The following is a 25171-nucleotide window of genomic DNA, read 5'->3' on the forward strand; positions in this document are numbered from 1 at the left end:
TACGATTTGACTGACAAGGAATAGTGAGCAACATTCTAGTGCAAGAAAGCAGACACAGATGACCATCATGAGTCCTTTAAGATGAAGTCTGTGAGCAAGCTGCATCTTACAGAAAGTGAAATAATTACCTATAACAAATGGATAGATGAAGAATTGGGGAACTCTATGATCCATAGCTTGGGTGGTTATACAAAGTTTTACAATTTTCATATTCACCAAGGCAGACAACAGATTCATTAGGTATTAAGAATTCTATTATTGGGGCTCAGTGGCTGCTCTTCTAGAGAACCCGGGTTCAATTCCCAGCATCCATACGGCAGCTTACAACTGTCTGTACCTCTAGGATCCAGCACCTTCACACAGATATACATACAGGCTAAAACACCAGTAAAATAATTAAAAAAAAAAAAGAATCGTACTATTGGACCTGGGTTAAGCATGAGCCAGTGACTGAGCCAGCAAGCAACTGTCCTTCGTGGTTTCTACCTCAAGTTCCTATACAGACTTTCCTTCACAGAGGACTATGACTGGGAAGTGTAAGTTGAAATAAATCTTTTCTTCCCATCCCATGCATCTAGCAATCTTTCTTAGGATTATTTTCTAAATTAGTGTCTGTTGTAAGGAAGCCGCTTGTTTGTTCCAGCAGCCCAGACTTCTGAAATAATCACACAGAAACTATATTATTTAAATCACTGTTTGGCCCATTCACTCTAGCTTCTTATTGGCTAACTCTTACATCTTAATTTAACCCATCTCCATAAATCTAAGTATCACCATGAGGTCGTGGCCTTCCAGCAAAGTTTCAATGCATCTGTCTCCAGCAGCAGCTCCATGACTCCTCCCTGGCACCGCCTCCTTTCTCCCAGCATTCAGTTTAGTTTCTCCAACTATCTAAGTTCTGCCCTGCTATAGGTCCAAAGCAGTTCCTTTATTAACCAGTGGCATTCACAGCATACAGAGGGGAATCCGACATTAAGTGTCCTACTTTGAAGATGGGAAAACACACACATTTATATGCAAATTTCACTCTAATTCTAAAGATCTGAGGGTGGGAGAGGCAGTTCAGCAATAAAAAGCACATGCTACTCTTGCAGAAGACCAGGGTTAGGTTCCAGTACCCACATCAGACGCCTCCCAACCAGAGGAGATCTCTCGCCCTCTTCTGGTCTCCAAGGGCACCTGCACTCAACAGGTGCACATAGCCCCACAAAATACACACTCAAAAAATTTTTTTTACTTTTAAAAAATTCAAAATGAAAATGATCACTAGAGACTAGAAATAAAATTACCTTTTGTTTTTGTTTCTCAAGACAGGGTTTCTCTGTGTCTGGCTGTCCTGGAACTCACTCTATAGACCAGGCTGGCCTGAAACTCACAGAGGTCCACATGGTTCTACCTCCCAAGTGCTGGAATTAAAGGTGTGCGCCCCACCCCCTGGCTAAAATCACATTTTTAAATGAACTAAATATATAGATGGATAAATAAAAGTAGCACCTACATGGACCCACATTAACACCCTGGAATCATCCAACCTTACGCACCTGAGGCCCAGAATGAAAGGCCATGGGCTCATTCTTTGCTTACCTGCAAAGTGAGGTCTCACTCTGCAGCCCAGATGGGCCTCAGGATTTCAATTTCCCTGCCTCAGTTTCCCCAGCCTGGGATTACAAGCATGAACCATCATTTTCTTCTGAGCTGACGAAGCCACTTAGACATTAAAATGTCACCATCATAACCCTCATAAGGTAGCAAATTTGCCTCTAAGCTACAAGTGGCTACAGTATGCTCGCTCCTTTAAGCACTTGCTGAAGGGAAAGGCATCAGGAAACACAATCACACAGCAAAGAAGTGTTTGGGTTCAAAGTTACAGTTCACAGGGAGAAGCTCCTTCCATGCCAGGTAACGTAAGCTACAGTGCAAGACCATTCACAAGTCCAGAGTAGGGGTCTCCTAGCACAATGGGACTATATTAATAAGTATGAATTTAGAAAAATCTTAAAAGTAATTTCTAAGAACAATATTTATATATTATAACACGGGACCTCCCACCACCACACACACAAAAGTGATTCAACAGAAATACACTTTTTAGAAGTCTAATTTTAGGCCCGGTCAGTGACACAGGACAGACTCCAACAGGATAAAATACCAGGAAAGTTCCAGCAATGGGTGTGGTGGCTCAAGGCTTGGCAGAAAACCACAGTATGTTTTGTTTGTTTTTGCGGGGCTGCAGCCTGGCTGATGTTTTAGGTCAGGCCAGGAGTCCCGGTGTTCACGTGAAGAAGAAAAGAAAGGCTGTATGAAAATTACCAAGCCTGTGTTGAGTTCTGGTAAGAACTCTCCGGCTGACTTTATCCAAAACATCTGCAGTGAAAGTGACCTTGGAATTCTTGCCAGAGACAGACACAACTCTGTTTTAAGAATAAGATTTAAAGGAGAAAACAAATCCCCTGAAGGAGGATGTTCACACACATTCAGAGCGGTTGGTGGAACACCTCAGCACGCGATTGTCATGCAAACAGAATACACTTTTACATCAATTACCGCACACTTCTTAACAGATGCTCCTCTCAGGACGCTCAGCCAGGAGTCTACAGCAACTGGAGCTCAGCAAAGATAAGCCATCTTCAAAGCAGAATTACCGAGGGGAAGTGGGAAGGACCAACTACCTGATCTGTGGTTTGTGGGCAGCAGCAGCAGGAAGCTTCCTAGAAATGCAAATTCTCCCTCTGCTCTAGCAGAAGGCCAGGGGAAGCCCCAGGCTTCCCAGCCAGCTACAGAGGTGGTACTAGCAGGAGGGACAGGATGGGAACTGGCCACCAAGGCAAATAGAGCAGAATTCCCCTTCCCACATGCTACTGACTTCCAATCCAAAAATAACCGTTCTGAAGAAGAAACTAAGGTTTCGGCTTGAAAATTCTTTCCCTAAGTCTTCATGTCTAAAACATATAACTGCCCCCTCCACTTTGATTTTGAGACAGGATCTGGTTAGGGAGCCTATGCTACCCTGGAACAAAGCCCAGACTGGCCTTAAACTCACAATCCTCCTGCCTCAGCCTCCCAAATGCTGGGATTGCAGGCATATGCCACCGTCTAGGCTTGCAGCTTGTTTCCTGATTGTCTGTAACATACCTGCCACCACAGATTCTCTCTATCCACTCAAACTTTTCATCTCCAGCATGTTTTAATGGAACTAGATAAAGAGGAAGGGAGTGGGAGATGCGGGCGGAAGGCTGTTAGGGGTAGCAGAGGTGGAGAAAACAGAAAGGTTGGGGTCTTCATGGCAGAGGTGATATTTAATGCCAAGGGCTTAAACTTGGTCAAACTGCAAAAGTAGTGTAATACTGCTGACCTTAGAGTTTGGAACACACTACATTCGCATTAAAGAATTATTAGAAAGTTATCAATAACTCTACTTCAGTTCATTTCTGAATCCTAATTTCTCAGAAATGAGCACCCAAACATTCATGGGTGACGTGGTACAACATCTGGAATTCCTACACTAAAGCAGATGGGGATGAAATGCATGAACCAGAGCCAGGCTTGACTATAGTTGCTGAGAAGTGTATGTACACCCTACTGGTCTGACTACAACGCCTGTCTGCATGCTGGAGTGTTGTAGTACAGTACATCCCACTGTTCTGACTACACATCTGTATGCACGCTGGAGATTTCTGTAACGAAAGTATTTCACTGCTCCCCAGACCTTCGAGCTCCAGGATTTTCAAGCACTTCCAGCCATGACATACTGTCCTACACAGGTTCCTTCCCTGTCATAAACACAAGCACTCTAAGAGCTCCCCGAACATTTACAAACCAGATCATAAGATACTCGTGATTCTAACCACCCATATAAGCACACACGCAGACACACATGCTCTGGTGGAGAACGGGAGGCGAGAGGAAAGGAGCACGGCAATGGCGCCTTCACGTGCATCACTCCTATGATGGCTAAGATGACACGCCACAAAAGATGGAGGGGCCAAACTGGGACACGCTGGGATGACGGCAGCAGCGAGGGGAAACAGGCCAATGGAAAAAAACTGAGAAATCCTGTCCTGGCTCTGGGCTATTAATATTTAAGAGTGGCAGCCAGGATGGAACTAATGGAAAGATCTACGCGGTAAGACGAGCTCTTTCTCCCCCTGAATAAAAGGACTCTGCTGTTATTGAAAAGCAGATGTGAGTAAGCGGGATAAATGGCGGATCTGGGATAGGAACGTTCCTTTCTACCGATCAGTACTCAGGTATGCATCTCCCTGATGGAGCAAGAACTTGTCCACTGCTACGTCCTGACTAGGGCCACCTACCTGTATTCTAACCCAAACTGCACAGTATGCATGGGTCATCACCTCTGCCTTTCCCCATACAGCTGTACGACCTGCCCTCTGGACACACCCTGCCCTTTCATACTGTCCCACGTACTGTTTTCTCCCTGCCTGGACCAGGCTCTGCGTCATGGGAAAACCCCGCCCCACCTCCACCCCTGCAGCTGCTGAGTCCCCTATCGAAGATGTGGTGTTTGTATAGAACCTATCCAATCCTGTCATATGCTTTAAATCATCTCTAGATTGCTTGCTCACCAGGTCCAGTATCTTCTACAGTGAGCTTCTTAGGGACTCTGACATCACTTCCAGAAGTTCATACTAGGCTTACTGTGTCGATCCCTGACGAGGATAAATTAGTAAGAGCTGTCTTTCCATCAAAATACGGTTATTCGTTGGTCACTGCCGGGAGTCACATACAAAAGGACGGTAAATGTACCATGGACTTGGCTCCTGTTAGGTCTTAAGTCATTGACCTAGATTTTGTTCTTATTTCAGCAAAGGTTCTGGCAACAGCATTCTGGAGAGGGAAAGAGGGAGTTTGAGAATTCACTTTGACTGCAGGTGGGTGCTGAACGGCTTTGGCAGAGCTAGACATGACCATCGGGCTTTTCTGTACTGTGTAGTACCTGGTAGGACCAGAGCCGCAATCCAGCCCCGGGTGACTCGGTGCGTTTCCACACACACACACACACACACACACACACACACACACACACACACACACACGGCGTCAATGATGTTTCTCCCTGAGCTCCTGGGTGCCGGGATCAGACCCACGCTCTGAGAACTTTCACTTCGTTCGGTATCCTCCATTTCATTTCCCAGTCAAGTCCACCTCAAGAGCAGTTTCTGCAGATAGATTTCTGCTCTAGCTATGTGTGTATTCTGACGCGGCATCCCCAAGCTTGGGTTCTCTGAGTCAGCAGAGAATATGTTCCACTTAATATGGCAGTCTCATGAGCTTTCTTTTCTTCTTCTTTTTTTTTTTAAATAAGGGCAGGAAATGATATACTGGGATTTTTATTTCTGCTGTGTTAAAAATACCTTGGAATTCTCTTCATCTCCAAACACTTGGGTTCAGCCTTCCCTGAAAGAGTAGCGGTGTGAATACTGATTCCCGCCAGGGAGCTCCCAGCTGTGGCACTCAACCTGCACGTGATGCTAGGCAGGAAGCATGCCTGATCCCAGTTCCCTCCCTGCAACATTCCATCGTCCCTAACAATTCCTGAAACCTCCCCCAGCCTGCCCTTGCCCACTCTTCCTTATCTACCCCATGGGGAGATACCACAGCCACCCCGGGAGGAGTGTCTGCCTCATGATCCTGGAGTATTTATTTACTGGACTGTTCTTTCATTTTTGTGTGTGAAAGGCAGGGGGCTGGGGACCAAATCCAGGCCTTTACTGGTTGGTAGGGTTTTCAATGTTGACGGTGAAGCTGTGAAAAGCTGAAGGAAGTGCGGGCATAACTATATTTGTTTGGTTTTGCATTTTCTGTTTTAAGACAGAGTCTCATTATTGTTGATGCCGAAGACAGGTTTCACCTCGAAGGGAGCAAGAGGTAAGTCTATTCTGGCCAAATCCAAGATGCCACGGCTTCGGAACATGGAGTTTATACTGCCCCAAGTAACTGGACTGTGTTGCAGGCAACTTGTGAGCCTTTACAGGAGCAGAACAAAACTGAATGAGGCCAGCCCACTTATCCTCATGCGACAGGACGCAGACGGTGAACTTCTGGGGTCCAGAGGAAGTCTGATGACTCAGAGGTTTAGGTTAGTGGTCTGCTAAGTTAGCAAGTTTTACCTGACAGCCATGAGGATGGCAGGCCAGGAACTAAAGACAGTCTAGGATTGCAGCTCCGGAACTGCAACATTCCAACTGTCTTTAACGCAGGTTTTTGTTTTGGGGTTTTCTTTCGGGGGGGGGGGGTCTGGGTACTTTAGTTACACACTCCATAGCTCAGGCTGGCATTGAACTTTCAATGTTTCCTGCTTCAGCCACCAAACGCTGGATTCCAGGTACGAGCCACCACATCTAGCTAGTATTCCTAGGAGTATTGGTGGCAACTAATTTTGTGTTGATGGATAAAAGCAGCTCTTACTCACTCATACCCTTTAGAGACCACTAGAGTAAGCTTGGTGTAGATGCGTGAAAGCAATGTCCCAAACCCTCAACTGTTTCTTTCCTGAAAACTTGGACTTCTCCCACAATATGACTGTGGATATATGATGTGTTGTTCTGGACCACGTTTTTAAAACAAAATTATTTTTACTTTATATGCACGCATAAGCCTGCGTACCATATGTATACAGTACCCATGGAGGCCAGAAAAGGACATCAGATATCCCAGATCTAGAGTTACAGATGTCTGTGAGCCTCCACGGGTGCAGGAACTGAACCCGAACCCTCTGGAAGAGCAGTAAATGCTCAAACCACAGAGCCACCTCTCTTGCCCCTAGGACACATCTTTAGCCACAGCCACATGAAAATGCCTAGGTCTCAGCAGAAGCCATGGGCTGTCACCAGCAGAGACCAGGATGCGGAACGCCTCCCCCTTGTGGAAGACAAGGCGCCGTGAGATGTGACGGAGAACATGGCTCAGGCTTACTTTCCAGACCTCGTTTCCCTATTTTGTGAAATGAGATTAAGCCAAATAAATTTAATCTTTCTTCATATCTGGACCTGACTGTTATTTAAAGTGGGAGCTGAGCAAGCTATCACCTGGGCAATAGCTCTATAATGTTAAGGATTATAAATCCTTTCCTTGAGGAAACAGACATATCCACTTATTCCTTTTGTTCTGAAATCTGACACAACTGGTCCTCAAGTTCTACCCCACTCCTCTGCTGGGTGTGGACATGCCCACTGCATGTATGATCATGGTCTCTTTAATGTTATCCTGTCTTCCAAAGGCAACAAAACACAAAATCAGAGTGCCATTTCCCACTCTCAAGATCTTCCTCTAGGCACATAATTCCAAGAACTTGTAAAATAGCTTGCTTAATTTCCTGAGTTTGGGAAAATGAGTTGAACAATGGAATCTTCAGAGACATAAAACTGTTGAGACCTCCGAGGTCAAAAGGACGGGAAGAGGTGGTGAGTGTGGCCTGAACTGGGGAGAAGGGCGCGCCCCCAGGATTTTTTCCAGGACCTACTTTACCCCAGAGTTCTCCTAGTCATGATTCATTCCTCAGGTTTATAAATCAAGTCAATTGGCTATGTGGATAGCCAATTCACACAAAATTATTTTTTTCTCTTTTTTTTCTTTTTACAGAAATTATTTTTAAAATCTGTGCTTTAACTTGGGGCTAGACAGGTGGCTCAGCATTATTTTTCTTGAAAAGAACCCAAGTTGAGTTCCCAGCACCCATATCCAGCAGCTCAGCATCCCCTGTAGCTCCACTCACAGGGTGGCCAAGGTTTTCTTCTGGGCTCTACAGGCCCCATGCACACATACACACACACACACACACACACACAGACACACACACACACAGACACACACACCCACACACACACCCACACCCACACAAACACACACAGACACACATACCCACATCATTTAAAGATAGAAATAAGTCTTTAAAGTCTCTCTATTAACCAATTCCTCCACCAAATCAGTACATGGATGTTTTGTTTCTCAAGCAAAATAAAAGATCACTTTGGATTACTGAATATAATCTTCAAAGCTGCTATTTCAAATTAAGTATAAAAAATAAGTATGAACCTGAACTCATAGCCACTGTTTGTTTAAGTGAAACTTATCATAGCTGTTTGCTGTTTTACTTTCCCCCAAGGAAAGATCTTTCAAATTTCAGGCCTACCGGTTGAGAGTCAACAGGAAAGTCTGAAGTCAGTGTCTTGCTTTCACCCACCTCTGACGTCTGTGCCATCTGGACAAGCAAATGGGCCTGCTGAGAACTCAGGCGCAGCTTAGAACCACAGTACCCCAGGCGCTCACCTGCAGGGAGACCTCAGAACCAGAGTGCACCAGGTGCTCACCTGCAGGGACACAGTCAAGCGTGGCTTCCTGCCCAGCTCATCGCTTTTCCTCACATGGTTGTAGGCCCTGATGTAGAGCTAGAGAAGTCTGAGGTTGAGGGAAACTAAGGCTGACCAGAACAAATCGGTGCTGAGACAGTTGAGGACAGGAAGGAAGACTGGACAGAGACACCTCAAAGACGAAGACCTCGGCACGGTGCAGGGAATGGTGTATGAAAAGCATGGGGATGGTAAGGGAGACACCAGTCTGCAGGGAGGTGCCGGGTGTCTGTCTGTTTATACTATACTCCAACAGGAAAGAGTCAGAGGCAGGCAGGGCTGAGCCGAAGAACAGCCTACACGTCCTGAAAAACCAGCTTGAGAGATTAAAGCACATAGCCAAAGAATCTACTAGGCCTGATACTTCAACTTCCAGGTAGCATTTTAAAGATGTCCTCCCATCTAAGCTCTGATAGGAGATCTGGCCCTGGATAGAGTGTTTTAGAAAACTGAGGAACTGGAACTCATGACGGAATCCTGTGAGCTTTGTTTATTCAGAAGTCAAGGCCAGGACCACTCAGTGACCCCATGGAGACTGAACCCTCAACCCCTCTAACAGCCCAGCATACTGGAAACCTGAGCTGCTCTCCGCCGTCCTCATGATGGCTATCAGCAAAGTTCAATGCAACTAACTGCAGGTTTAGTCCTGGGCATTAGACTAGCAGCAGATACAAGCACAGGCTCACTGCCCAAATGACCTCATGAGAGGCACAGCTGAGGGAGGGAGCCTGCATGTGAAAGCCAGCTGTGATGGCTGATCCTATGCACATCAGTTCTGCTAAAGGGCACGGCTTGCTTCTTTAGGGTTGGCTACCCTGTGACGGTAAAGTCCATTTTAATCAAGCAGCCTGTCCCTTGTAAAAGTGGTGGAGAAAATGACTGTAACCCATTAGGTTTCATCAGCAGCAAATGGGCCAGTAGGGCAAAGGACATGCATGCTAACCCCAGTTCCAGGGGAGGCAACTTTCTCCGAGGAGACTGAGAGACACAGAGTGAAAACCCAAGTTAACCAACGATCCTCAACTGTGGAGAACACCTAGTTTAGAAAGTACTCGGTGTGGGAAGGAAACGAGGGGCTACAAACAAAGCAACCGAGATGTGACCTCTGTCCAGGGAAATGCTTGTATTCCCTGTGTAGTAGAAAAGATTTGATATTCGACTTCACCGTAACAGTAATGGTCACTGCAGCCTTTTAGACACGCAGACAGGTCTCTTGGCTCCCTTCCCCTCCTCACTGCCACAGGCCTGCTGTGGTCCAGATGACAAGTGATGTTAACAGGGAGGAACGTCATCCATTCTCCCTGAACTCAATTTCCGGCGGGCATGGCAGACTTATCAGAAGACAATGTTATTTAAGACTATTTGTCAGGGAAGACAAAGCCTTAGAGCTGTGTTTTAAAGCTTACCTGAAGATCAGAAAGTAAAACAGACACACTGGTCAGCCTTACAGACAGACAGCGGCAACACACATCTTTAATACCAAAAGACACACTAGTTGTCATAGAAACCGGGCGGTGCATACCTTTAATCCCAGGGGTGAATGCCCTTAATCCCAGAACTAGAGAGGATTATAAAATGGGAGGAGACAGCTCTCAGGCTCAGGCTCATTCTGAGATTCCTGGAAGCAGGATCGCCATTTCAGACTGAGGTTGAGGTAAGAGCCAGCAGCTGGTTGCTTTGCTTTTCGGGTCTTCAGGTTGAACCCCAATATCAGTCTCCAAGTTTTTATTAATCGTGCTTCAAAAGCTAACTAACATAAAAGAGGGAGAAAAGCTTTAATTTCCCCGGTGTCTGGATGGGCAAACAAAACCTGGCCTTTGTCTCAGTGTCCAGGACTGAGAAGGTATGCACTAGTGACCCCAACACCCACACACTTAGCAATGAGGAATGAGGTACATTTAAAAGTTCAACTGAGGTGCAGGGTACGGCAGACGCCAAGAGATGCAGAAAGAGGAACTTGGCAGAGACCCTGAGCAGCCAGAGACAAGGAAGAGTGTGGAGGAGATAAGGGCATCCCACATCTCTGACGGAGTCACTGGCCAACATCCCAACAGCTGAATACCTGCCAGAAAAGGCAGCCGAGAACTCTTGGAACAAACAGTCCATCCAAAACACTGGAAAGCTGGAAGTGTCCAAAGTGCACAGCCAAACGAGGCTTCTGTGGATGACGGGGAACAGGTAAGAAGGGGGGACCAAAGCAGGACGTCAAGTAACAACAACAAGCGGCAAAGGAAGGACACAGCGCAAGCATCAAGCAAGACTGTGACTAGCTCCACTCTAGACGCCCAGTTTAGACTGTTAGGACAGTCACCAACCACAGACCGAGAGGGGTGCCGACTGTGGGAATCAGCACCATGACATTCTGTGGGGTCCAGAAAGGGAGCAAAATTCAATCGACTTCTAATTGTTTTTCTGGCTTAGGGAAGACTCCAAATCAAGCCCAGCTGTCTCTGTGAGGCTAACTGGATGGAGGCTCACATAAAGAGCCACACATAATAGCACTCTATCAACATCGAAACCGATGAAGAAAACATCCACTTTACATGTTCATGGGATGACTCACGACTAGCAAGAACTGAGCCACCTCCCCCTCCTACTGCTGCCAGGTCTCGGATACCTCCAGCCATTTGCACAAGAGCAAACACGCCAGATCAAAGAATGCTGTTTCTGGCACGCTGGAGGCTCTCCACGTAGTAAGTCACAGCGGAGGACTGCCAGCGCCAGCAGCTCGGGACCTTCCAGACTGAAAAGCACACCTGATCTTCAACCACAGCCACAGCTGCTAGTGAGCAGCAAAGTCACAACCACAGTGGCTTGAAAGACAGCTACGATGTCGCACTGGTCATGGGGAGAACCACTCTGCTACTCGCGGAAAAGTTTTATTATTATTATTATTATTACTACTACTACTACTACTACATCACTGGACTCCCAGGGATTTCCAGACGTTACTCTTGGTTCTTCCCCTATGAGACAGGTCACACAGACTTATTTTAAGTGAAGGCAATCTGACATGCCCTCAGGCCGCTGTCCTGACTGATTTGCCCAAAGCAGGCCCTTCGTCCTTGGCCAACAGATGCTGAAACTCAACAGGTTGTGCACGGGCTCTCTCTGGACCAGTGGTCACATTCTCTTGATATCACAGTTCAGCTCTAATCTGAAGAAAGATGTCATTTCAGAGGGTCACACTCACTCCACCCCCCCATGGATATTACTGCTATGATACCCTGTGTTACTGTCCTAAGATTACCACTGTGAAGGCTGTAAACACATTTGGATCAGGAAATGAAATAGTCCGCATAACTGGAGTATAAAGAACAGACTGGGGATAGCTGCAAAGGAAACAGGCAGTGCTGAGCGCCAGGTCGTGAAGGGCCATCTTGAGAATATGAAGCTACCTTACGAAACAGAGGAATGTAAGGAAGGGGCCTTGAGCAGAGGTGACCTGACATGACCTGTGTGTCTGAAAACTCTCCTTGGCTTTCCTGAGGGAAGCCAGAGAAGAAGTGGGGAAATACTGCTCAGGATGTTTTAGGAGATAGAATCCGTGGGGCTTCTCGAGGGACGGTGCAGGCACGGAAGCACGAGAGAGGAGTCACCAAGACGATGCCCCGCTGGGACAGGAAAGAACCGGCAGACACTTGTAAGAGCAAATCTGACGCGGAAGGTCATGAATTTGGTATTAGAGTCGAGACTTCTGTAAAGCAACGTGTGAAAACACTCTTCAGCACATGTGGGTACTGAAATAAAACAGGCTAGATTTACATTTTCAAAAATAAAACTGGAAAATGCAATGACGATCAGGGGTTCAGAAGCACCGAGCCTACAAGCTGTTTCTAAAACTGAGTCTTTAAACTACTCTCCACGGCCGCATTCCTGTCCCACCCCCAGAATAGTTCTGATGAGACCAGTTGCTCTGAGAGGAAAGGAGTTTCACAGGAAAGAAAAAAGGGTAAGTAGTCAAGATCACATGACGGTCACCTTACTAGACCTGGGTGGAGGTGGGTGGTCCTTGGACTTCCCACAGGTCAGGGAACCCTGATTGCTCTTCGAGCTGATGAGGGAGGGGGACTTGATAAGGGGAGGGGGAGGGAAATGGGAGGCAGTGGGGGGGAGGAGGCAGAAATCTTTAATAAATAAATAAATTAAAACAAAAAAGATCACATGACGGACTAAGCATCATCCCTTCCCTGTATTGCTACTATAATTTGTTCCCTTCATAATCTGTGGATTTTTTTCATAAAACACCCAGTCCATTAAGACCAAAGACTCTCAGACTCCACCCAGACCTACTGAAACTAGAAACTCTAAGGGTGGAGTGGGAAAACCGTGTGGTGACAAGGACAACCATGACCCAGGACGACAAGGAAACGTACTCCAGTCCCGAAACCACTGACAATTCCCAATAAGGTCTCCTTCTGCTTCCATCTATCTGCTGAATTTTACTCTCCACTAAGAGTCCTTGATCCTTAAAAGCTGCATTCAACATCTATGTAACCGCCCTTCCCCAGCAATGCAGCCCTTCCTGTGAGATCTCAGGTCTGTCTCTCCAAAACTCAAATCTTACCCCTGCCCTGAGCCAACTGCCTGTGGCATTGCCCACCTGATCTGAGCACACATTCACAGTAGAGATCCTGCTTTTCACTGGAATTAACCACAACATCTGCTTATTCTGGGCCAGCTGTTTCTCAAGGTGAAATCAACAAGCAGAAAAATGACCTGGAAGGAAACCGTGACTGCCAGGCCAGCCTGGGCTCCAAAGGAAGACCCTGTGAGGAACATGACTCCCAGGCCGGCCTGGGCTCCAGAGGAAGACCCTGTGAAGATCATGAATCCTTGGCCAGCCTGGGCTCCAGAGGAAGACCCTGTGAGGATCATGACTCCCAGGTCAGCCTGGGCTCCAGAGGAAGACCCTGTGAGGATCATGACTCCCAGGTCAGCCTGGGCTCCAGAGGAAGACCCTGTGAGGATCATGACTCCCAGGCCAGCCTGGGCTCCAGAGGAAGATCCTGTGAGGATCATGACTCCCAGGCCAGCCTGAGCTCCAGAGGAAGACCCTGTGAAGATCATGACTCCCAGGCCAGCCTGGGCTCCAGAGGAAGACCCTGTGAGGATCATGAATCCTTGGCCAGCCTGGGCTCCAGAGGAAGACCCTGTGAGGATCACGAATCTCAGGCCAGCCTGGGCTCCAGAGGAAGACCCTGTGAAGATCATGAATCCTTGGCCAGCCTGGGCTCCAGAGGAAGACCCTGTGAGGATCATGACTCCCAGGCCAGCCTGAGCTCCAGAGGAAGACCCTGTGAAGATCATGACTCCCAGGTCAGCCTGGGCTCCAGAGGAAGACCCTGTGAGGATCACGAATCTCAGGCCAGCCTGGGCTCCAGAGGAAGACCCTGTGAGGATCATGACTCCTTGGCCAGCCTGGGCTCCAGAGGAAGACCCTGTGAAGATCATGACTCCCAGGCCAGCCTGAGCTCCAGAGGAAGACCCTGTGAAGATCATGAATCCTTGGTCAGCCTGGCTCCAGAGGAAGACCCTGTGAGGATCATGACTCCCAGGTCAGCCTGGGCTCCAGAGGAAGACCCTGTGAGGAACATGAATCCTAGGCCAGCCTGGGCTCCAGAGGAAGACCCTGTGAGGAACATGACTCTCAGGTCAGCCTGGGCTCCAGAAGAAGACCCTGTGAGGATCACGAATCTCAGGCCAGCCTGGGCTCCAGAGGAAGACCCCCATCTCACCACGCACAATTACCTGGAAGATCCTGTTCCTTGTCTATTTAACCACAAAGAAATTCCTAGGAATAGGGCATTAGAATCCATACTTTCAAGACACATCAGAATTTAATTTTTATGCCTGTAGATGAAATTCATCTTGATAATTAACCTTGGATCAACTGCCTCCGGGTTTAAGAGAACACTGGGACGGACGCTACACTAAACCAAAGGGGTAATTTAGCACGTGGTGCACTTCTTAAATGCAGTCTCTGGGTTCTGAGTCTTCAAACAACCACCAGGTAGGTCCCGTGCTCACTCTGGATTTATCTGTGAATACAGTGGGCTAGTCTTCCTATCACATAACTTACGGAATTACATCTCAAGATTACCAGACTTTAGTTTCAGCCCAGATGTCATAATACCACACTGGAGGTATTTTCTGGTCTACTCTCCTTAAGTCATCTGTCACCTGCCAGAGTTTCTGTAAGCTTCGACAAAATGGAAACGTGAATGTCAAGACACAAGGGAAGACATCCAGATAGCTATCAAATATGACTTACAAGTAGTGCAACATGTCCCACCCCAAAACCATCCCACCCTTAGCCATGAAGGTTAAACTTGTTCTTAACCAACATGTTCCGTGCCCAGGAGCTCCACCTTCCTCCACCCCCAGGTACCTGCTGGCAGCCAGTCAAAACAATCACCCAAAGATGTACAGAAGAGACGCAGAAAAAAGTCAGAGACAAGTGATTTTTAACACGACTGGGGAAAAAAATAATTGGCTGTAAAACAAAAAGAGAAGATGACAGTCTGTTTACAAAAATTACCACCGAGTGTTCTCGAAGAGACTTGTGCCTGTCTTTATCTTGCCAAACACACGCCAATCCTCCTCCTAAACACCACACAGTCTAATTAAATTCCCACCAGTCCTTTCTAAGCTAAGATGCACATGAGCCACGGGTGACAGAAACACACGGGCAAGTGAGCACACACGCTCTCACTCGCCCACACATACTCCCCACGTTTATGAAAACACGAGCTTGTGGGTAACTTTTCCTTGTTTGGATCTGACAACAGGCTTGTCAAATTCCACTTCCAGGCGAGCATTGATCCATATTCGTGGAGGGAACATACATTGGCTAGTGCAGGCTTGCCAGAATACTTTTAACTGAAACATAATCTACAGCTGGGTGGTGGTGGTGAAGGCCTTTAATCCCAGCACTCGGGAGGCAGTGGCAGGTGGATCTCTGTGAGTTTGGGGCCAGTCTGGTCTACGGAGCTAGTTCCAGGACAGCCATGGCTGTTACACAGAGAAATCCTGTCTCAAAAATTCCTATTAAAAAATAAACTAAAAAAAAAAAGGAAAAAAGAAATGCAATCTATATAACCAAAGCTACCTGTTAACATGTCCAGTCCAATAAACCCTAACAACGCTTACAGTCATGTAACTGCTACTAACACTGTTGAGACTTGTTGCTCAGCGGAGGCACCATGTACATGAGCATAGAAGCTGAGGACTGTGCAGGCCCAAACCGGGTATGATCTGAACGTAAACAAACTTACCAGACATCAAAGATTTGGTTGAGAAAATGCAAAAGAGATTAATACTTTTACATTTATCTTATGTGAAATTACAATATTGTATATGAATTGCCTGAAGTACAGCAAAAATAACTGTACCCGAGTCTTTCCTCTTTTTATGCACCTATTAGAAAATTAAAAGTTAATGATCACACTTGCGCCTCAAACTGCCTTCTCCTAACAGATGGTTTGTCGCCTTGCCCATCTGCAGGGAACACCATACCCGGCCCCAGCTCCAGGCAACTACCAATTATCTTGACTCCCTGAAAGATCTGTTTTCAAGAGGATTTAAAATACTTCCCCTAAAACACTTATCCTGATGCTTCTGATTTTTCTTAAGTATTTTGTGGAGGCTTTTAAAACATCATTTTTAGCATTCATTTTCAACTCTGTGAGATTTTTAAAAGACTCATCTATAGTATTTGTCAATCAATATCATTTTCATTAACCAGCCTCCAATGCACTTGCAGCAATGAACTGTCTTCCCAGGGATGTGCGCCGCAGTCCTCAAATGAATGGAGGCCATTGTGCGCGCACACAACAGCATCTATTCACAGATGCTGCAGGAGATCTGAGCCAGAGGTGGGGAGCCTCCCAGGGCTTCATTTGTCTTAGCCTCGGGAAATGCAGAAAAAGCTTTATCTGTGCTAATGGGCTGGGGAGAAACAGGCAGCGCCGAGCAGGCAGGCAGATGTGGGAGGGAAGCAGAAGGGTGTTAAGGCCCGGAGAGGGCCTGTGAGGGAGGGCTTTGTGGTACTCAGTGACAACAGCCAGAGACAGACAGAGCCAGTCAACTGCCTCCTGCCTCCCGCACCCCAGCCCTGCCTGCTCCCTGTCTGCTTTACTCCGGCCTCACGCACCCCAGCCCTGCCTGCTCCCTGTCTGCTTTACTCCGGGTCCCTTCTAACGAAGCTGAAAATAATTATTATTTATAACAGGTACTCATGCTGCCTGCTGCTACTCACAGCCATTTTCACTTATTTCTCAGATACTTTTTACCATGTGTTTGATTTCCCAAAATACAAGAAGCACCGTAGGCAGGCTCTCTCCTTCCCGACGCTGTACTTCTGTGGTGTAGGCAGGTTCTCTCCTTCCTGACGCTGTACTTCTGTGGTGTAGGCAGGCTCTCTCCTTCCTGATGCTGTACTTCTGTGGTGTAGGCAGGCTCTCTCCTTCCTGATGCTGTACTTCTGTGGTGTAGGCAGGCTCTCTCCTTCCTGATGCTGTACTTCGGTGGTGCGGAACACTGAATAGAGGGTCCCACATAGGCAAGGCAAGTGTTCTACCACTGAGCTACACCCCCAAGCCCAAGCTCTACTCTCTATAAGGTTAACTTGGGAACTGGGTGCCAGCGCCTTGGCCTCTAGTTAGATTCCTTCTTAATACTCAGCCTTGGACCTTTCTGCCGGCCCTCACTTCACACCCATTTCCCTCACAGTGCCCTGAGGACATGATAGGAGGAAGAGCTTCCGCAGTTTAAGCATTTCACTACAAGTCTCTTAAGGAAATTCTACTCTTTGGCTTTGGGTTTACCGGGGAGCCTACATCCCCCCAGTGTTCCCCTTCAAACATTTCTGGTGTTGGTAGAAACACTGCCCAATTAGAGAGTTGTCAACGGGAGACCTGTCAGCCAGCACTCTGTCCACGTGTCCAGAGCAGGTAACGTTCTTTTTACAAACCCAGACAAAAGATTCCTTCTGGTTCTTTCCTCTGGATGGCAGAAAGCGCTCCCACACTCGCTGTGGACTCTGCGAGGACACTAACCCTGAGAGTGCTTTACTGTGAGCCTGCAGTCTCAGGCTTGTGCTGGCTGGTGCCAAGCTGGCAGGAGCAGACACACCACAATAGTGTTAATCACGTATCTGGAAACCCCTGGTCAAAATGACACAAAAATTATAATCATCAAATAGGAAGCTTCTTCTCTACAAATTTAGGTTCCCAGTCCCATCAAGTCAATGACCTTAGGAAATGTTCCAGTTCTCAGGCACTATTATCGCTGGCTTGCAGCCTAAACTACTTGAAGTTCACAGCACACTATCACTGTTGAAGTCTCGAGTTTTATTACGGGTGGTCTTGCTTCAAGAGACATTAAAATGGTAGCACAATAGAAGCCAGACCAGCGAGTCCAACTAAGAAACTAACATAGGCCAGACAGTGGTGGCGCACACCTTTAATCCCAGCACTAGGGAGGCAGAGGCAGAGGCAGAGGTAGGTGGATCTCTGTGAGTTCGAGAACAGCTTGGTCGACAGAGTGAGTTCCACAACAGGCTCCAATACTACAGAGAAACCCTGTCTGGGGTGGTGGTGGTGGGGGGGACGGACAAAGAAAAATGAAATAGGTATTGTTGCTGAAGACCCCAAACCCCTGATTGACAGAAGACAAAAGCTGGGGTGTCATGTAGAACTCATAGAACGCCATTCTAAGGGAGATATGAAGATGGATTTTCCAAACTCTGAATAAATTTATGCATATATTAATATGTTTATTAACATATTAAATAAATATATATAGTAAACTATTATTAGTGACTATCATTTTTATTCTCGGAAGCTAGAGACACAGTAAGTTTCAGGGACTTTCACAACCTGAACTGTGCATTTAAAATGAGGAAAGTGTGAGTGTGTGTGTGTGTGTATGTGTGTGTGTGTGTGTGTGTGTGCGTGCGCGCGTACGTGCACATGTGTAAGAAGAGAAGCAGAGTGGAGCTCCAGAGGGGAGGAAGGAAGAAGGGAGGACACCAGGGAGCAAAGGAGGGTAAAAATGGAACATGCAGATTTCTCTGGGCTCTCTCTGGAGCCCTTCTGTTTGTAGGGCCACGTTCTTCTCTCTGCTGTTCATATATGGTGTTCATATTTGGTGCACAGCGCCCTGTGTCCAGGGGAAGCAGGCAGCACAGCTTCGCCTCACCTTAACCCCTCTTCGGTGCACACAAGGAAAGCCTGAGGAATACTCTTCTAGGCCCTAGCCCGTGTGGCGCAGAGGAGGAAACTGGGTGCTTACTTTACGCCTTTCCTTGCACAAGTGGTCCTCGTGTAGGGCACCTGCAGAGCTAACGTGTCTCCTGGAGCATGACGCTCACCGAGGAACCAGGATGTGGTTTCGCTTGTGGATTGACTCACTTTCCCCAGTTGTAAGGAGGAGGTGCACGGAGACAGGATGTGCACAGCCCGTCTGAATCCAGGTTCCTGAGGATATGGTCTAGGAAGGTGACCATGCAGAGAACCACTTGCACCTCGGTTCCTTCCTCAGAAAATCGGTGATGGTTACAGTCGGAGTTCCTTCCAGGAGAACTCAGAACTGGGTAAAGGGGTCATCACAAGACCCAGCACACAGCTACGTGGTCCGCAGTCGACGATGATGCCTAGGGCAGTCTGAGGGCCACGCTAAGCTGTATCTGCTGCACAGCAGAAAGTGCTTCTCCGGCCTTCAGCAAAGACTGTATTGTATCATGCCATCAACACCCACAACCACCTAATTTAACAGACCTAGAGATGGAGGCCAGCACAGCAGTGAAAACCAAAGCGTCACACGTGGTGAACCATGGTGAGCCTTAACTGTGATCTCGGGGGAGGGAAACCTTTGGGAAGGATCCTAGTGAGTCCAGCCTACTGTAGGATATGCAGAGAATACTCTGGAACCGAAGGGATAGATCCTGTCCCTTTACACATTTCTGACCATCAGCTTGGTTCTCTGTTGCCGCGGTAACCAACAGTCCTGGAACACAAACTTCTCAGAAGCGGTTGGGCTTAAATCACTAAGCCGCGGGGTCTGGAGGGTTTCTGACACCCTCACGTATGTCGTGGGAGCTGGAAGCGCCCGTCTCCTGTGGGCAGCCCTCCTCGGGGGATGACAGAGGCATGTGCAAGGAGCGTGTGTGCGTGTGTGTGTGCGTGCGTGTGTGTGGACTTCCAGTGCGATTTACAGGGGGATCATGGAAAATGCAGAATAAAGATGTTATTAGATGGTGGGAAGATAGGTGCTTGGGTGGCAGTCACCTTTCCAAGAAGCAATCTGTATCAACTATTATAAAACTATATGTTTGTGATCCCTGGTTCACTAACCCCACATACCACTTAAAGAGACTTAAGTAACCTAGTGGTCCTTAATAATCTAAGCTAAGGATTATTGATACACTGCTTAGTAAGAAATTAGTAGGCAATTTAATGAAAATTAAATATTAATAGGCTATTTAATAAGAAAATAGTTAAGAGTACAGAGTAGCCATGTATTATTATACATTTAATAGTAAATTTCTGTTGATGTGAAAAACATGCATATATACCCATATGTGCACAGATAATACATACTTATTAAGAAACTGGTTACCTTGATCTCAGGATCGGGAACCAAAAGCATACTGAACTCCACCCACACCCTCCTGTCTTCTTCAATATTCCCTCTTATGACACAGTTCTCGCAAACACTGTCAAGCAAACGAGAGGCTCCGAGAAGAGATGCCCAGAGGATGTCTGTCACACTATGAGATGTTTTTACAGGGTCAGAAAATACACACAGATGGACTAGACTGGACAGAAAGAGGGATGGCTCACACGACTCTTTCCTCTCCGACATGACGTGTTGATATTTTTTTTCTGAAGCTCCCAGAGTCAAGGAAGACATGACAACTTCTCCCTCCAGCAGTGACGACAGCGGCACAGAGGACTCTGTGTCCGACTGCAAATCCAACCAGAGCCTCTCAACTGGCTACTTCCCCACTGAGACCACATTTTCCTACGGAGAGATGGCCTTCTGCGAAGAGATGGCCTCCTGCGAAGAGATGGCCTCCTGCGAAGAGACAGCCTCTGGGGATCCTTCCCTCCACCTCCTCCCTCCTAACCAGGGTTCCTGGGGGACAGGGAGTGTGAGGAGACTCTTCCGGAAACAGGACCAGATGAAGGAGGACAGGGAGCAGTTCTGCAAGCTAAGCATCTCGCTGGCCTGGGACACCAATGTGAGCTCTGACCAAGCAGACGCTCTAGCTAATCTGGATCTAAACGACCAATGGCAGTGGATGGATAGGTGGCCAAAAGACAGGACAAAACTGACCCCCTGCAAACTGGACAACCTAGTACAGAAACTCGAGACATTTCTAGAAAAAGAAAAAGGTAGCCAACATGACAGCCCTCTGCACCCTGAATCTACTCAGAAGGAATACGTCCACCTGACCAGTGTGCCTCCTCCATATACAGCCTGGGTCAGGCACGAAAAGCATGGCATTTGTCAAGACTTGCCCAAGCATAAAACGCCAAAAACTAAAGATAGCTGTCAGGCCCCAGAGTATCCTCCAAGGCTACGGGAAGATGAAGTTATGGTGAGCACAGAGAAGCCTCCAGGAGAGCAGGGGGAAGGACGGGGGAGAGAGGATTGACAGTGGAGCCTCACTACCTGGGAGCCCCAGGAGACTAGGATTGGGGAGAGGGTGGGGCTGCAGGAAAGATACCAAGGAGTTTGGAGGGAGGAGTGAGGGTAGGAACAGCAAGTAGAACCACAGCCACGTCAATATGGTTGTGTGGTGTTGATGTCAATGGGCCTAGCACTCTGCTGTAGCTGGGCTATTTGGGGCACGTGAGCTTGGGTTCTTTGGGAGTAAATAGCAAAGCCCACTGATGCCAAGGCTACATGCTCCTAACTCACTCTTGTTTTCTCAGCAGGAGATTGGTCAAGCAGCCAAGAGCTCCCTGGAGACCTCCTCAGCGGTGCCCATCCATCACGGGGAGGACGGTTCTCACTCATATAACACATCCTGCCTGAACTTGCGGTGGGTCTTCCACTGGCTGAGGACACAAGTCTTCTCCCTACTGAGGAGAGAACACTCTAGCCAAGACACCACCAGCTGGCACCAGAAGGCAGCAAGGAAGATACATTCTCTCAGAGGCAACAGAATCCAACCCCAAGAATGACTCACTGCCTGACAGCCCCAGATTTTTAAACTTTGGAAGCCCCTTGTTCAACCATCCCTCAGAGGTATGTGTTGTTCTCTCCTCCACCTCACAAACGAGGAAATCAAGTCTGGGAGCCCCTAAGGGGAGTTTCTAACCTTCGCCTCCTTCTGGACCAGCCACCTACTACCACCAGCATGCGGGGCACCTGAGAACAACACATATGTGATGTTGGAACCAGGACCATGAGTGGCAGCTCTAAACCTGCTCAATTCCTGCAGGAAGTACAACCCAAACCATCCCGCCACGATGGGAGGCCGGGGGATACAACCCTAACCATCCCGCCACAGTGGGAGGCTGGGGATACAACCCTAACCATCCTGCCACGGTGGGAGGCTGGGGATACAACCCAAACCATCCCGCCACGGTGGGAGGCTGGGGGATACAGCCGCCTTCTCCTGCAAACACAACCCAAACCACCCCACCACGGTGGGAGGCTGGGGGATACATGCCGCCTTCTGTAAATGGGGTTTGAGTTAGTGAAGAATGAGTAAAACACACATAAAATAGACAAAATGGAGCAAAACACAGTACAAAGATGTGGGGGGAAGGGATACTATCTAGGAAGCAAAACACTACCTAAGTTTTCTAAGAATTCAGCCTTCTGAATTCAACAAGTATATTTCAACCCAAATCAAAGTAATTTGCTGGGAGAGGACTCAGGTAACAGAGATCTATGGTTATTGAGGAGGGTGAGGACAGCAGGAATTGTTGAACAGGGGTGGCTATTTTCATCAGGTCCACGCCTCCCCTGGACAGAAGAACAAGCCCACTTCTTTAGTAAGATGCCTGGCTTCTGCATACTCCTTCTAACCTCTGGGATTATGTGGCATGCCACATACCAGAAACAAGACAATGAATTTAGCAATAGGAAACATTCCAGCAGACCTCATCCATTTTAGTCCAATATGTTATGGGTCCAAATAAAGCAGGTCCTCCAATGCTATGTATGTGGGGGAGGGGAGGGACTGGTCACTGCTGGTACCAAAAGGAGTAAGCGTGGACTGCAAGAGGCCACCAGAAGAAAAGAGTTTGGCTGAGTCCTCAAGTCTCCTATAGAATTACTATCATTTTCAAGAACATGCTAATCTCATTAATCAATAAATTTTGTGATCTATTACCTTATGACTAAAAATTATATCCTTTCCTTCAAGTGTCTCAACCTTGAAATGAAGGATGATTTGCTCGAAATAGCTAGGTATAACTTACGCAATCATATTTTAGATTTTATAATACTGTAATATAATCTTGAATACAGCATAAAAAGTGATCAAACTTAAGCTATTCAGCTCCCTGCAAACACAAGTATGCCATGTTAATGTGACTATGTTACAGATCACCTATGAAAAGAACCCCAGTAAGGTGTGTGGGGTTATCTGCCAACAAACAAGGGCTAAAGCTTTTTCTCAAGACTTCAACGCAAATTCATGATTCAAGAGCAGGTGTGAGTTCAAAGCTATTTAGACACAAGAACAATCATCTTCCAGGCATGTTGGCGACACCTTTAGTCCCAGCAGGAAGATCTCTGTGAGTTTGAGGCCAACCTGGTCTACATATTCAGTTCCAGGATAGCCAAAGCTACATACATAGAGAAACACTGTTTCAAACTTCCCCAAAAGATAAAAAAATAAGAAAGAAGCCAATGCTAACTGAATATTTGGAGAAAGCTAAGACTCTAACTTCAATATTAAAGAAGGATGTAGTTAGGAGGGGCAGCCGATTTGTTCAAAAGCACACTGTTTTGTTATGAACTGCAAGTGATGAATTTACATGGTGCACACGGTATCTAATTTCAAAATGACAGGTGGGTTTTATGTTGCATTGCTTTCCAGGAGTCTTTTCCTGCTACCCCCTAGTCCCAGTCAAAGAGAACAATGGTCAGCTTTCAGAAGAAACAAAATCCCCATCAGATAACAGTGCTGAATGTCTTCAACGAGGGGGTGCAAAGGCCCTTGGATAAACCCCCTGAAGATGATTAGCCTAGATCAAGAAGTCTCCTTGCTAAACAATTTCCGTCTTATCCCATCTTTCAAACGAACCTCGTGGATTTAACGTCATTTTATTTCAGTACAATGCACTTGATAAAGCAACTACTTCTGAGGCACCGAGGTCATCTCTCCAGTTTGTGGCTTTGGAAAGGAAACTAATCTCATTATCACGGCATTCTCTGTTTAGAAGGGAATCTGGATGCTGATTGACTTGCAGTCTCCTTGTCTACCTCAATATTCATTATTTTAAGCTTTAAAAATCCTCTAAAATAGAAAGAGCTCTCACCCCACGCACATTCACACCCCTATAAAAGTTTCCTCTAAGCCCACTCTCACAGAAGAGACAGCATTCCAGGTGTCCCAGTGGTTAGTTCCATGTGCTCAGTCTTTGGGGCCGTAAGTTTTCCCAAACAGAGGATGGAGAGAGAAACACTTTATCAATAAAGTGGCATCAGAACTTTCATTACCATATTGCAACACAGCAATTCCATCCACATAGGGATCGGGAACAGGCACTAAAGCCACAGGGCAAAGGGTTGTCAGAGAAGAGGGTAAGCAGGTGGTCGAAGAGTCACCCCCAAGTGGAAAACTGCCTAGCTAATACCGTACACATTCAAGAGAGGCTATATAGGCTGGCCAGCAATGTTAGACCTGAATCTCTCCACAAGGACAGCAAAGGTCAAATGAATCTTAGGTTATTAAATGTTCTACTAGACAACTTTCTGGAAGTAAACATGTTAGCATCACAAAACGATATGTGTGTGTGTGTGTGTGTGTGTGTGTGTGTGTGTGTGTGTGTGTGTGTATACACACATATTAATTTAAAAAGGCAGAGAGATCATGAAAGGTCAAAATGGTGACTACAGAGATATGAGGCCAACTGCAATTCATGGTCTCTGACCAAATCCTTGATCAAATCCACAAAGCTAAGCAAAACTTAGGTAAAAGGTATTTTCAGAACATATAGGAAAACCTGAAGATGGACAGTATATAATGATTTAGTGGTTCCATTAATCAGTGCTCTTTAGAGGAACAGAACATATAGAATGAATTGTATTTATGCATATATATATGTGGTCCAGCTAGTCCAACAATGGCTGTCTACCAATGGAACAACCACCAGTAGCTGTTCCGTTCATAAGGCTGGATGTCCCAGCTGGGCTTCAGTATAAGCCAAGAGTCCTAGAGAAGTAGCCTCTAATGCCAGTGAAGGAATGGACTTGGCCAGCAAGAGAGACGCAGGCAATGAGCAAGCATCCTTCTTCCACATCCCACCTCAAAAGATCCAGATTAAAAGAGGGTCTTCCCACTACAGATGATTTAATTAAGAAAAAAAAATCCCTCACAGGTGTAGTGAGCTGCATGGGTTTTAGTTAATTCCAGATGGAGTCAAGTTGACAACCAAAAATAGCTAGCCATCCTAGTAGCTATAAACAGATGACAAGATTGAATATTTATTGTATAACAACATCAAGGCTACATAAGAGAATACCTTTGATTCTTTAAAAATAAGAAAACAAAGACCAGGAAATCATTAAGAAAAATAAACTATAGGAAGCAGGGAGTCCAGCTCTCAAGTTCT

General features: G+C 46.8%; 2 protein-coding genes across 20 annotated transcripts in view; one reads left to right on the top strand and one right to left on the bottom strand.

Annotated features, from left to right (window-relative positions):
* Nucleotides 1-25171, bottom strand: part of Ppfibp1 (PPFIB scaffold protein 1) — a 144003-nt gene that overhangs the window by 60178 nt on the left and 58654 nt on the right. The gene's annotated exons all lie outside the window — the stretch shown is intronic.
* On the top strand, nucleotides 20281-21562 carry C8H12orf71 (chromosome 8 C12orf71 homolog). 2 transcript variants are annotated; one of them, XM_075981906.1, is made up of 2 exons: nucleotides 20281-20973; nucleotides 21311-21562. In XM_075981906.1, exons 1-2 carry the CDS (start codon nucleotides 20281-20283, stop codon nucleotides 21560-21562), a joined length of 945 nt encoding a protein of 314 aa, XP_075838021.1. The 2 variants fall into 2 exon arrangements, with proteins under 2 accessions (XP_075838021.1, XP_075838022.1); XM_075981907.1 differs by having other exon boundaries at nucleotides 21314-21562.

This window comes from Microtus pennsylvanicus, chromosome 8, assembly GCF_037038515.1.
Source record: "Microtus pennsylvanicus isolate mMicPen1 chromosome 8, mMicPen1.hap1, whole genome shotgun sequence".
NCBI classification, from domain to species: domain Eukaryota; kingdom Metazoa; phylum Chordata; class Mammalia; order Rodentia; family Cricetidae; genus Microtus; species Microtus pennsylvanicus.

Excerpts from the sequence above, each read along its gene's own strand:
- C8H12orf71 (XM_075981906.1), top strand. The coding sequence starts at position 20,281 with ATGACAACTTCTCCCTCCAGCAGTGACGACAGCGGCACAGAGGACTCT. Across the intron at positions 20,974-21,310 it reads TACGGGAAGATGAAGTTATG|CAGGAGATTGGTCAAGCAGC; the intron begins GTGAGCACAGAG and ends TTGTTTTCTCAG.